At 38.0% G+C, this 14,482-nt stretch overlaps 2 protein-coding genes across 2 annotated transcripts in view; both read right to left on the minus strand.

Annotated features, from left to right (window-relative positions):
* Positions 1-14,482, minus strand: part of LOC111347678 (uncharacterized) — a 724,620-nt gene that overhangs the window by 330,847 nt on the left and 379,291 nt on the right. The window lies entirely within an intron of this gene.
* LOC148737642 (uncharacterized) overlaps positions 664-14,482 on the minus strand; it is a 19,311-nt gene continuing 5,492 nt past the window's right edge. The window contains exons 2-6 of the mRNA XM_088747391.1: positions 12,476-12,799; positions 4,056-4,304; positions 3,200-3,323; positions 2,085-2,156; positions 664-1,010 (exon numbers count right to left, since the gene is read on the minus strand). Of these exons, the coding sequence (XP_088603517.1) occupies positions 935-1,010; positions 2,085-2,156; positions 3,200-3,323; positions 4,056-4,304; positions 12,476-12,799 (845 nt within the window). The 3' untranslated portion in view covers positions 664-934. The remainder of the gene's footprint in view (positions 1,011-2,084; positions 2,157-3,199; positions 3,324-4,055; positions 4,305-12,475; positions 12,800-14,482) is intronic.

The following is a 14,482-nucleotide window of genomic DNA, read 5'->3' on the forward strand; positions in this document are numbered from 1 at the left end:
TTGAACACTGAACTACATAGAATAGGGGACGAGGCGGTATGGAATAGAGTAATTACCAAAAAAGGCGGGAAAGGAAAAAATATTGAATTAACAATACAGAATGTCTCGATTGTTTTGTGAAAGATTGCATTCAGCAGCTTGTTACTGAGAATTTCTCGTCAGCCTTTAGGTTTGGTCATAATGGAAAATCTTAATTTTTTTTGACGTCATCGTGTAAGAAATTACCATTAAAGATTTGCTTTTTTCTTTTTTTGGGGGGGGTACTTTATATGGCAAGTAACCGTTTGTAGTAAAATTCTGCATCAAACAGTTATTTTAAAATGGACTTTTAAACTCATTATTTCAGATTTTTTTTTCATTGGAACCGATATCTAAAGCTGATGGAACCCCCCCCCCCAAGAGAAAAGATGCTAGTGATTTATAGATTTTATGTATCTTTTTCAGAGTTAGTTGTCATTTCAGCGAAAAATTCAAACTTGACAGCGGCAATCAAAAATGAAGATGTGAATCAACACGGCGTTCGTGCTTTCTTAAGTGGCATTTTCTTTACCTCTGAGAAATAAAGGGAGACAAAAACCCAGTAATTATTTCTGAAAGAGCACGAGGTAGCTTAGCAATTTTTTGCAATAAGGTGCTTCTCAGTAATGGTAAATTAACGACCTAACAAGCAAAATTCGGAGAAAAAGTGCTCTTGGGGCTCGTGGGGGAACATGAGTGGTAATTTTTTTTTCAAAAAGCATTTGAATAATGCTCTTTGAAAAAAGGAGTGCATTTCACGTACACCTCACCCCCTCCACCCCTCCTCCACAATTTTCTGTGGTGAATTCTTTACTTTGTAGCTGATAAGTTGTTGCCCTGATCTGCTTTTATTTTCACAAATTAAATGCGATATGCATTAGACGCGTTCCTTGCACAAATATGAAAGGCTTTACACTTACAGCCCTCTCAACTGGGTATTGCTACTGAAAATGCCTGATGGTAATTTCTTCAACTGGATCTTATTCAACTCCCTACCAAAAATAAGGAAATGGAGAGTCAATTGCATGATATTCGAGAACAAAGTTCAGGGAATAAAGTATCCTTGAAAAATTGTATTTTGTCTTTCTTACGTACTGTTATGGGGGGCTAGAATATGCACGTTATTAAACTAATGTTGTCCAAGAAGTCATGTTTTCTATTTGGTTTGACATCTAAAGTCCCTAAAGAGGACAACACGCTATGATTTGGAACAAAATTCATTGAGTCACGCGAGTTTTTTTTTTTTTTTTCTTTTTTCTTTTTGTATTCTTGGTTTTTAATTTTTTTTGTTTTTAATTAATTTTTTTAAATATTTTTCTCCCTCCTTCCATCACCCATTATGACATTGCACACTGTTATGTTCTTCCGTTTTCGTAATAAGCCGGGAAACACTAACTAGAGGATGTGGGGTGGGTAAATTAACAAGAAAGGTTTGGAGCGGGAAATGTTGGAGTGATCACACAAAATGTCTTAATACATTGTTTAAGATTACAGAAAACCTGTTCATTTTTAAAGGCGCATAATCACATGCTACGTTCAGACCTATATCGCTAGGTATGGACAGGAAATATTATCTGTATCACATTCTGCTTGAAAGAATTGGTCGGTTGTATAAGGCAAACATTGCATATTTTAGTGAAGCTGGAGCATTATTCGTGGTTTTAATATCTCAAGGGGAGGATGAGTTGGATTATTCGTACATAGAGCTGCCCACAGCGGAGTAAAAAGAAAGTTTGTGCTTAATAAGGCTACTTTCATATTATAGTCTATCCAATTTTTTCCACTATTCGTTTTATAGGACTTTCTTCATACTTACACTTGAGGTTAAATAACGACAAAAACTCAATAAAGTTTTTTTCTGGTTCAATGCTGTACACCTTCTTCACGCGTTGAATATTTCTACGCCCAAAAAAGAATTAAAGTCTTTTTGGGAAAGAGGTTATGAAAACAACCAACAGACTTGTTTATTCATTATTCAACACATCACTGATAGTCCACCCTGTTACGATATCGTTGCGCTTAAGTGAAATATACACAATAGAGGGATTTGTTTAACATCAGCTTACAGCAGCCTCAGATGGGTATTGTTCCTGAAAACATCCGATGAGAAGTAGTTCAGCTTGTTGTTACTCAAGTCTCTGTGAAGAAATAATTACAAATGCGTTGAATACAAACATTTTTCGAAGTTAATGAGAGGTAATGTAACTCATCACAACAATTCAACATGATTCAGTCCCTATTGAGATATCGTTGCAATTTTGTAAAATATACGCAATATAGTCCTACTTTTAATTAAGCGCTTCTGACGCGAATTTTTTTTTTCCCCGCCCGCATAGTATTGCTGCTGGGTGTGTTTAGTACGAACCCCTCATTAAGTACGCTTTTCATTCTCAATAGATTGTAGAAAGGGTTCTTAGTTGATAATCACAGTTGGTTATAGGTATATCTCTTGAAAATTACTTCTTGTGGAAAGTCCTTCAGCTGGTTGTCACTCAAATCCTATTTAAGATGTTTGCTATATTTATGTTAAATAGCAACCGTTCAGTGTCGGACAACCCCCTCCCCCCTCTTCCCATTAACCGCCTTCCGGTTAGCTCAATGGATAGGGCGCTGGACTGTTGTGCGGGAGTTTGAGGGTTCGAGCCCCGGCCGGACCAACACTCAAGGTCATAAAACATTTTAGAAGAATATGCTACCTTTCTATAACATCAAGAAATGGTTAGATATTCTAGTCTTCTCGGATAGGGACGAATAAATGGAGGTCCCGTCTCCTGCAGGGTTAGGGGTAAGAGACGTTAATTTCCCACGCACGAGATTACTTTGTGATGGATGTCCTCCCCTGGGGTGGGATGGGTGGGTTTATTGGAGCCTAAACCTCGTAGGGGACCTATGTCCAATTGTTCCTGCTCCAGTACTTTATACAAATCATTAAACACTCAAATACTCAATACCCATGACAATAATGACATTATACTCCTATGTATTATTTCTTATTGAACAGATCATTGTCAATCCTTATTACGATGTAGTTACAATTACGTGAAACAGATTTATTTCAACTGATCTAGAAGTAGCAATCACTCAGTTAAATGAAAAATGACATTCACTTGCTCCATGATCTACACTTTACTATGAAACTAACAGAGCACTTCAACATTCGATATCTCTCATTTATACTCACAAGCCTGCTGTTGCGAGGGGAATTTTCCATGGAAATGACATCAATTCTTTCCCTTCGCAGTTCATTCGAAGCAGATTCTTATTTGTTCCCTTTAAAATGCTGCACTGACAGGGGCCTGGACACTCTGAATTTTAGACATAAAGGATCGTTCAATAAACTGAATGCCTTAAGAAAGCGTAATTATCATTATCACAAAGTTTGCATTCCAACAATAAAGAAATCATTTTAAAATCATGGAAAATTTTCTTTAAGAAGAGAGGGAGATAGTCTCCAAAGAAAGACAAACACTACAAAAAATGTTAGTCTGAAAATCAAACAAACAAAACAGTGGATGGTTCATGATGGAGAACAACGAGAGAAGATGATTAATTAAACTTTACAACTAAAACAAACATTCTCATCAAACTATAGCAATACAGAGGGGTTCAGTCTTCCTAGAGGCGAAAGAACATTGAATAACTCTGATAAATAGGTCTCATGCTCGGCTGGTTGGATAAGATTGATATTTAAATGGCACAAAGCGACATGTGGATATATTAGAATCAGTGCCTTTAAACATCAGATCTTAACTGATGGGAGGAAGGCAGACCAGTTGGCAATATAATACCGTAATAAATTAAGGGGCAACCAAGAACAAACTTCATATTCTAGAACAACGGGGCAGCTTGAGGGAGCCGCTACATCACAGGTGACGAGCCGTGGAGGAGAGTTGCTGAGAAATTTAACAAGATGATAGGCAATTCATTAAACAATACAGGTTAAGGCAATAAAATCAATCATTTATATAGTTATATATATATATATAGTTATATATATATATTAGTGTAGTGTAGTCTAGTGTAAGAAAAAAGCTCACTTTCAATGTTGAGGCTGATTTCTCTCCATGATATCTTTTCACCTCTTCGTACCTCACAGCTGTAATTTGCATTATTTTCGGCAGTTTCAAGAAGCTGATATTTTATACTGGTGCTATTTTGTACAACAACACAATTTTTTCTCCACACAATGTATGGAGCTGGCGCACCTTCCACTGGGCACCACAGGCTGGAAGCTCTGTTCAAAAGTACAGACTGTGTCTTGGGTACTTCTTTCATTGTGAGTGTTGCTACATAAGGCAATTGTTAAAAAAAAATATTTTAAGGCAAGTAACTGCTAGATTGATAATCTATACCATAAAGAACAAGCAAACTGTAGGCATAATAAACAAATTCAAAACATTGTACGTGCAATTTTGAAAATATCATTGCAATATGAGAACAATTTTTTTTTTTTGACGGTAGTCATGAAGAACTTTGTCGATCGCTTTCTCTGTCTGTTTCTCTGCGTCTATCTGTGGCTGTTAGTCTGTCTATTTTCATCTAACAAATAGAAAACCCTTGAATGTGCTCTGTTCTAATGTAAAGCACGCAGGAAGCGGCTAGAGCACGAAAGAATTGAAAAGAGAAAAGCGAGACATAGTTCAGTGTTTCTCCTTACCTCTTGAGAGCTCTAGCCGCTTCCTGCGTGCTTCACAACAGAACACGGCATGCCGCAGTGGAATGCCTCTTTATTTTACATTAAAGAATCTGTTCAATTTCCCACGCATGACTTTCAGTATCAAACAAACTTTATTCTTAAAGCAAACAACAGTGTCAGAAGGCTCTGTACTTTCATAAAGCAGGCTACACTAAGCCAATCAGAATATTTGTTAGAATAGTTCAAGTAATGTAATTGGTTAAAACAAGACTTGAGAGCGACTTTTTTTCAAGCCCGCGTGAGAGGTGGCGCACCAACCTAAAAATGACTTTCGTCATAGCTCAGTCAGAGATGCCTGATAGTGAACTTAAAAACGTGGTTAGATTTCTTTCCAGACTTGCTTCTTTATCCTAGCAAATTCACGAAAACTGATTCGGGTTTCGGTAGCCGTGAAATGCCGGAAATCAGTGCCCTGAGTAAGGGCAATTGAGCTTCGTTTATGAAAAGCGTAAACGAAAGCAAGTTTGTATAAATTTGATAAATTTGTATAAGAAGGAATTAGGTATGGGTTAAGTCTAGAACTGGACCATTCCATTGAATTTGGAGCTCACGGAACGCTTTCGAAAAATCACCAATACCTCATATTTCTCATACCGCATTTCGCAGCAAATTTTCAATTATCTTTTTCCATATGTGGTATGAGCCAGAATCTCTTCAGGTTACGCTAATGATAAGTGGAAATAGTGTGGTTTTCGAGGATATAAAAATTAGTCAGGGCTCTTCGTTTCCTCACGGAAAAACCAGCCTGAACTTTGTGAAAATCACAACATCGCCATTTGCTTCATTTGTTCAAATTCGGAATTCCAAGCACATACATGTATTAGCAGTTAGCACCATGTTTAACATCCGGGCATTTGAACGTGATTTTGGCCCAGGACGGCGGGAACCAATCTTCAAAAGTTAAATTATCGGGGGGAGGCCATGTCGATGCTTTTCCATGTAAATAATTGACGCATTAGTTTTTTATTGTAGTACAGTAGTTTCAGTATCCCTCCGTCTAACGATGTCATCTTTAGTCACCGAGAAAAACCCTGCCACAGTGTCTTCATTCACTCACAACTGAGTCTAATAATTTTCCACTAAAAATAGTTATCATAGGGGTTTTCATGGAGTTGGGGGTGGGTCCTGCTACAGCTGTACAATGGATTTCAAAGTTTTTCAAACACGGTCGGCAGTCGATCGAATTGAAGCGTTAGTTGGAAACGACCGGTTACGGCTTCTCTTATTAGTTGGCAGTAATGGGTGCGCTGAAGTGTGTATTTCTCATTATATTTTAGATTTAACTTCGAAACTCGACTTTTCACCCATGTGCTCATGGCCTGCTGACTACTCTGTCGTCAGAAAATTTAATTTTATACTTATGAGACAGACATTCGAATAGAATCACACACTATGCTTCCTACACATACATTACCAGTCTGATGGAGAATCCGGATATATCAACAAAGTTGAAGTGGTAAATTGGCCACCGTAACGATTACAAAAACTGACGTTTCGAGCGTTAGCCCATCGTCGGAGCGAGATTGCTTACCGTCTTCAACGTCTTCGGCAAAGAACATTTGACCTACCAGTATAAATGATTGAGTTGTCCTCTTTCGAGTCCACAATAAAAATAAATTTTACTTCAAAACTTTCTGAGAATTTAAATGTGTTCGATCATATGCAAAGAGAAACAAACGCTCTCCTCTAGCTTACGGAAGGTATTATTGTGAACAATTATGCCATGGAAAATGGATGAGAATTCGAAACGAAAGTAGGGACTGTAGCTTTCGCCTTTAATTCGTGTAGCGTTACAAGGTAACGTACAAAGAAAGGAAATCTCAATAACCATCGATTGCATTACAATCAGGATCACAATCACGTAAAACTCTCTCCAAAAAATCTCAGAGCACTTGCAATCTCCTAGAGATTGTCACGAGACACGCAACGTAACGTAAAACCGGAAATGAATTTAAAACGGAAATAAGACGGAAGCCACATGGATAAGAAGCAATCTGCCGTCTTTAGCTATGCGAGGTTATTAACTGCTAAAATGTGCTTAGATTCCGGATTTCACCACGGGTTGCCTAGATTATAGTAGTAGTAGTGAACTTTATTTATGTGTCGTGAAAACCTAGCGCATAGCACTAATTGGGGACACAGGATAAAAGCTTTAAAAATAAGAAATCTGGAACCTATTTACAGAATTATTTGCCTAACCTATTAACAGTTACAATTATTCATCAATGTCCTAGAGTTAAAAATCAACTATTACTGACCGCATATTTTTTGCATCCATCATCAATCAGGACAGTCATGTCCGTTCTCCTGATTTTGCTCTTAAATCCGTTCACGCTGTCTTCACTGCGTAACTCTTTTGTAAGTTCCGACCAGAGGAGAGGGCCATAGTATCTTATAGAGTGTTTACCATAATTTACTGTATTAAAGCGAGGGATTCTAAAATCTGCATTTCTTAGAGAATATCTTCTATCGCAGTTTACTTCTGACATAAATAGTTCCTGTATTTGACAAGGAAGTAAGTTCTTTTTTGCCTTGAACATAAGGATTGCTATGTCCTGAAGCCTTCTGTTCACCAGTGATGGAGTTTCAGCCAGCTTCAGCAGGCCGTCATAAGAGAGTCATTTATCGTTGAAAACTACTCTCAAGGCCCTCTCCTGTAGTCTTTCAGCTTTACGTTTGTCTGAGGCTCTGCAGAAATGCCAGATGATACTGCAGTAGGTTAAGTGAGGTAAAATGGCGGCTTTATAAAGTTGTAGTTTAGCGTAAGTGGGTATTAGTTTTCTTAAACGACTTAAAACTCCTATCTGTTGACTGGCCATTTTACAGACTAAGGTAATATGCTCACTAAAATTTAGTCCAGAGTCCAGGAGTACCCCCAGCAGTTTGATAGATTTTGATCGTTCAATGTCAGTCCCATCTATATGCAGGTTTATACTATTTTTGGCCTCAGTTCCAGAACCCATAAGCATGGATTGATATTTCTAAACATTCACTTGTAACAGGTTTTCTTTGTACCATTTAGTAATTTTGCTACCTTCACTCAACAGTTTCTCTTCAACAATACTAGCAGACGAGCCTGATGCAAAAATTTGATGATCGTCTGCATACATGGAGATTCCCGCCTCAGTTATATAGGTGAGATCATTTTGAAATTAGTTTCACAAGAGGGGACCAAGGGAGGACCCTTGAGGACAACCTCTCATTGTATCTTTCCACTGACTCGTCACAGGACCCAACTTGATCTTGTTCCGTCTGTGAGAGAAATACGTACGCAGAAGGTTGAGGGCTGATCCTGAAACGCTGTATGATTCCATTTTCTTAATGAGCAGTGGTGGACTAACAGAGTCAAATGCCTTACTCATGTCAGAGGATAATATTCCTACAGCTTTCCTACTATCTAGATGCAGCTTCCATTTCTCAACTAGTCTCAGTAATGTGGTGTGACATCCATTGTTCTTTCGATAGGCTGTCAGGCTATTGCTAAGTTTAGGATCCATATACTCTGTAAACTGCTTTCCCAATAGTTTCTCAAACAGCTTATCGAGGGTGGGTAAAACTGTAATTGGTCGATAATTCTTCACTTCTTCTCTGTTGTTACTCTTGTAGACAGGTACCCATATCCCTCTCTTCCATTCAGATAACCATGTCCCGTGTTCAATGCTAGTATTGAGAGTCCTGGTTAGTGAAGGAGCCAATTCCTCACCTACTATTTTTAAAATTCTGGGTTGCAAACCTTCATATCCAATTGCTTTGCGAGTATTAAGATTTTCAAGAGCATCCTTCACTTCATAATGAAATAGAGGTCTGAAACAAAAGGAATCATTTGATTCTGCCATATGTGAAATAAATGAGATGTAGACTGCTATGCTCAATAAAATTCCCCTCAGTTAAATCATCTACCTGTTCACCTCCTATTCCTTTGGCCATGGATGAGAAGTACTCAGAAAGATACTCTGCCACCACTAGCCTATCTTTTTCCAATGTACCATTAACAGATAAATGTATTTCTCTCTTTCTGCTGTCCTCTTTGTCCTTCCTATCTAAGAATGGTTTAAAGGTTTGAAAAAAACTCTTAGGATTATTCTTCAGATCATGTGATACTTCCTCCCAATACTGCTTTATGGCTATTCGCCTTTGTCGTGTAGCCTCATTCCTCCATTTTCTCTTGAGCTCCAAGTTTTCTGGTGTTTTGTTTTGGTTGAACCTTTTGGCGAACTAACTTTTAGTCCTTATAGCAGATTTCCATGCTGGGGTCATATAGGGAACATCTTTTGCCCTGACTTTCATTTTCTTCAAAGGCAAATACTCTGACAAAATAGTTCTCAGAAGTTTCATCCAATAATCATAACAATCCTTAACACAATCAAATATTCCTCCTATATGCCAGGGTGCTATACTAAGGGTCCCTTTCAGTTTATCTGTGTCAAGGTTCTTAAAATCGGAGAAAGTAATCACTTTGCTTTGATGGTACTTGATCCTTTCTGTCAGAATTCCATACACCATGAAATGGTCGCTAATTCCAGGATAATGGACACCACATTCTTTAAAAAGATCAGGTCTGTTTGTCAATATGACATCCAGTAAATATTCTGTTGTAGCAGTAATTCTAGTTGGCTTAGTAATCAGAGATTTTAGACCATGAACATCTTCGAGTTCGCACATAATTTTTCCCTCTTTTTTATCTGGTCTGAGTCTATTTAGGTTCAGATCTCCAGTGTTTACTATGAACTGCTTTTGCAGTGACAGCCAAGAGACAACCTCGTTCAGCTCGTCCTCCAGTCTAATGTAGTAATTGATCCCTGAAGCTTTCGGTGGCCTGTAAAGGCCAAGCACAGCTACTTTGTGTCTTCCAAAGGTTGATTCAATGGCTGGGGCTTCAATTGTACTGTAGGTTCTAGGTAACTTTAGCTGCTTAGAAGGTAACGATGAGTCAATGTAAGCCAAGACACCACCTTCTCCTTTCTTGCGGTCTTTCCTATACATATTGTAACCTTCCACTGAGAATTGGCTATTAAGGTACGATTTATCAATCTTTGTTTCAGTTAAAAAAAAAAAAAAAAAAAAAAAAAAAACTTGAGCTTTGAGGTCCCTCATTAGCATCACTATTTCTTCCGACTTGTTTTGCAGGCTATTAACGTTCTGATGGAACATAAAAATTGTGCGGTCGCATACCGTACATTTTACTACTTTAGTCCTTTGACATATCGAGCATAAGTTGCCATCTCCTGTTGGACCCCAGTTTATTTCAATATCTCCACTTAAAAGTAGGTATTTCGGTGGGAAGGTTGCCACAGAATTCGGATAGATCCTTATTCTTGTATGCAAGTATTTCTTTCTCCGTTTAAGTTTGAGCAATGCAATTCCAACTGATGGCGGACTGCGAATCGGTGAGGAATAATCAGTCTTTCTATAAATTTACCTAGAAGGGAAGATTCATTTCCGGATCTCCTGACTGCTGGTTTCCTTATAACCTCATTTCTGCTTGTGCCACAAGTTAAAATAAGTAGGAAAACGATAAAAAAGCGTGTAAACAATGAGCTTTGTGATAAATGTCCATCCGCCACTACGACCATTATGTCGTGAAGTAATTGACGATGTTACGATTTGCACAAAGTTCAGCCGAGACTGTTTTTTTTCCTTACGGAAATGAAAAGCAGCAAACTTGTTTATATACTTGAAAACAACACAATTTCCACCTAATATGAACTCAACAAGCACTGATTCTGAGTCATACCGCATGGGAAAAATGATAATTGAAAGTTTACTGGAATATATCGGTGAAATATTCAAATATTGGTGATTTAAACCATTCCATAAGCTCCAAATTAAATGAAATGGTCCCGATTTAGGTCACATCTCAATCCTTCCTATACAAATTTATGAAATTTATACGAGCTTGCTTTCTTTTGCATTTTTTATGAACAAAGTTCATTTGCCTATCCTGGGGGCACTGATTTTCGCCATTTTAAAGCTACCGACACCCGTTTCAGTTTTCGTGAATGATCTAGAGATAAGCTAGTCTAAGTTTCTACGTTCACTTCAAGGTATCTCTGGGCAAAATATGAAGGTTCTCAATTTTCAACCATGTGCCATATTTCTCGTTTTACTCTCGGTCAATTCAAACATTCACTCTTCAGCTATCAAAATGTCAAACCATCAAAGTTCACAATCTGCAATAGTTCACAAACTGAAACAGTTCGGCAGGTCTATGAGTGAACGGCAGCCGAATTCACGAGAACACGAGGATTGCTCGGGACTGCCACTACAGCGCCATGAAACTCATCTAGAGACTGATGTGGTCTCCACTCATACATTGTAACAGTCGACAGGATATCTGAGCAAGCTCTTATTGTATTTCACTCCAAGGGCGGATGATGTAATTCCTGAGACTTACCACACTGCGATGACCACAGATCACTGTGATGAACTAGGCGCCATGGACCTCAGCATGATCGCAGTCGCTCTGACACCGTCATGATTTGCATGAATTTAAACATCTCTGTCGGTCTCGTTCGATTTTTCATCATTCCAGTTTTGTTCTGTTTTGTTTTGTGAACACGAAACTATATATACTATACGGGTGCTAGCTGTGTTTGACTTTTAGTGCTGTTCGTCTTTTAGCTTACGATCGAACTGAGCGTGAAGACCTTTAAAACTCGGGCTGTCTATTCCGTTTCCTCTTTGAGGAAATTTCGTCTCCGCTCATGTTATAATTATGTAAATAACGGCGTTTGGCATGTTTATAATCTTTACTCGGTTCTTCTGTTGTTACTTGGCGGCTCGCTTGTTCCAAAATTTCATTTAAGGAAAAAAACAAAGAGAAGAGATAGTACACTTTGGCAGATGACATGACAGCTTTAGCTCTACTCCGTGTTTTAAACACACAGAGAGCACGCTCTTTCAAACAATGAGAGCATGCGTTATATCTGAACCTAATCATAAATCAGATATACTGAACTTAGTAAGCTAATAAATACTGCAATATGCTACTGGGCCATTGTTGCATTTCCTGAATGTAATTTAGAATTTGGAATTTAGAATATAGAATTTAGAATTTAGAATTTAGAATTTAGAACTTAGAACTTAGAACTTAGAACTTAAAACTTACAGCTTAGAGCTTAGAGCTTAGAACTTAGAACTTAGAACTTAGAACCTAGAACTTAGAACCTAGAACCTAAAAGCTAGAACCTAGAACCTAGATCCTAGAACCTAGAGCCTAGAACGTAGAGCCTAGAACCTAGAACCTAGAACCTAGAACCTAGAACCTAGAACCTAGAACCTAGAACCTAGAACCTAGAACTTATAACTTAGAATTTAGAATTTAGAATTTAGAATTTAGAATTTAATTCATTCGCCACCGGAATGACAGGAGAAAGGAACAGAACTTTCCTCCCAATTGACACCTAACCCCTTTGTAACCACCATATCACCACGGGGAGGACATCCATCGCACAGTAATCTCGTGCGTGGGAAATTAACGTCTCCTACTCCCAACCCTGCAGGAGACGAGACCTCCATTTATTCGTCCCTATCCGAGAAGACTAGAATATCTAACCATTTCTTGATGTTGTAGAAAGGTAGCATATTCTTCTCAAATATTTTAAGACCTTGAGTGTTCATCCGGCCGGGGCTCGAACCCTCGACCTCCCGCACAACATTCCGGTGCTCTATCCATTGATTTAATCTATCATGACGCTCCAGTTGAATCTAAAGCTTTTAGGCAGGTACCTAAACAGAAATTTTACCAACAAAACATCGTACCTGTTTGATTGAAGAATCTTCCTATGTAGAGTCCATTAAAATGATACGCCCAAGAAGAGGCAAATCTTAACCACATGTATCGTCTACTGGATCGCACAACAACAGTTTTGTGATCTCCACAGAATACACCAAGAACATTGGCTGACTGACTACTGCCATCACGGATCTCAAGATAATAACCCTGAGCACAAGGTTCCGAAACCCAGCTGCGCATGGTAAAGTTTAGTTCCACATATCTTCCTTTTGGAACTGAGAGAGCTTGTGGACGCCAAAACGAGGGAACTCTTTCCCATCCTTGTGCTTGTTGAGGATACTTCAACAAAACTGTAAGGAATGCGACAAGTCAATTTGTCAATTTAGAACAATAACAACAACAACAAAATGATAGATATCATAAATGAATGTGAAATGATATCAACCCAGAAAAAGAGAAAGTCTGAAGCTCCCCATGTCAAGTTCTGCCATGTTAGCCCCAAGGTATTTTCTGTACAAGCACTCTAAAACAACTAGTCAGATACCACACTATTGAAAAGATATTCTGCACAGTCCACTATATGCGTTAGCAAAACAGCAGGAAAAGAACCTCCTCCATATACCGTGGCGATTCCAAACATTAACAGCAATCATTAGCGTACCATTCCCAAACATACTACAAGGGTAATCGTGCAACTTAATTATTTATTACAGGACAAAAATTAAGTAGAATTCACAAGTTGGTCACTCCTCAGAGCATCTACCCAAAAGCTGAAAAGAACTCCTTTTTCAGGGCTTGAGTTCGACAGTCTTATTAAGACTCAGTTAGCTTCTGCAAAACCGAGTTTCCCCTTGCAACCCTGAAAGTTCCAAATGATTTACAACTAGTTTTCCTTACGCGAAGTGTCTTAGAAGATAAAGGAAAGTGTTCTATTAATGAACATAACATAACAATTAAGAGCCGCTGCCTCTAAATATCAAACATCGCCCGACAGTTAAAAAAAATCGACCTCCATTTCATTTCATAAATATACTCCCTATATAGAAATATTTTCAAAAATGGAGTTTAAAAGGTTCAGCGAATTTTATTTTTATAGAAATCGAGAAATGTCCGATTTCGACCAGATGGGGCTTGGCGCGAACCCCAAAATAGGCAAATTTTGTGAATTTTGAGCAGCCTCGCAAAGCAAGTTAAGAAAACAAATTAAGACTCTTTTATATCGAGTAAAAGTATGCCACTTACGCTTTCTAAAAGAGGTAATTTTATATTTTCTTCGGCTTTTCCAAAAGTTTTAGAGGCCCATACATCAACTTCTTCTTAAACAAGGTCGTTTTTCGTAAAATTTGACCCTAAATTCAAGGGCAAAAATATCAGCTGGTACGCATCATTTTTCCAATTAAAATAATTATTACTCGTTCTTGACCTTTCGTTTCTAACATATAAAAATCTACGGGCGGCCCGTGAATACTTACTTGTTGGGAAAACCAAACGTCCAATCCATTTTCATTCTTTTCGACATATTGCACTATTCAAAGTTCAGTGCCTGTCGGAAGGGAAAACTTTTAAAATTACTCGGCCTGATTTGTTCGTGAATTTTTAAACAATTTGTTATTTAAAAAAAAATAGCCAACAGAAGAGGTATAGATTCTCGTACCTTGGATTATCTTGATAAATTCCCGAGTTCAAGCCTCTATTGGGAACCAACATTAGCGCGTGACAGTACTTACGTGACAGTTCAATCTGCTGCCATTCGGGAAATGAAACTTTGTTTTAAAAAAAATCATACAAAATGTACTATTACTTGTCACTTGCCAGTTTTCTTCATACTTTGTTTTTAAAAAATCATACAAAATGTACTATTACTTGTCACTTGCCAGTTTTCTTGGAGTTGGGATTCGAAACAATGTATAGTTGAGGCCACAGGTTTCTGAAATTTGTATGTTTGTATTTGCTGATTTTGTATGTTGCATTGAATTTTTTTTCCCAGCCGAGTTATTTTTAGCACACGGAAAAGGAGAAGCATAACAACGTCA

This window comes from Stylophora pistillata, chromosome 2 (genome assembly GCF_964205215.1).
Source record: "Stylophora pistillata chromosome 2, jaStyPist1.2, whole genome shotgun sequence".
Lineage (NCBI taxonomy): Eukaryota > Metazoa > Cnidaria > Anthozoa > Scleractinia > Pocilloporidae > Stylophora > Stylophora pistillata.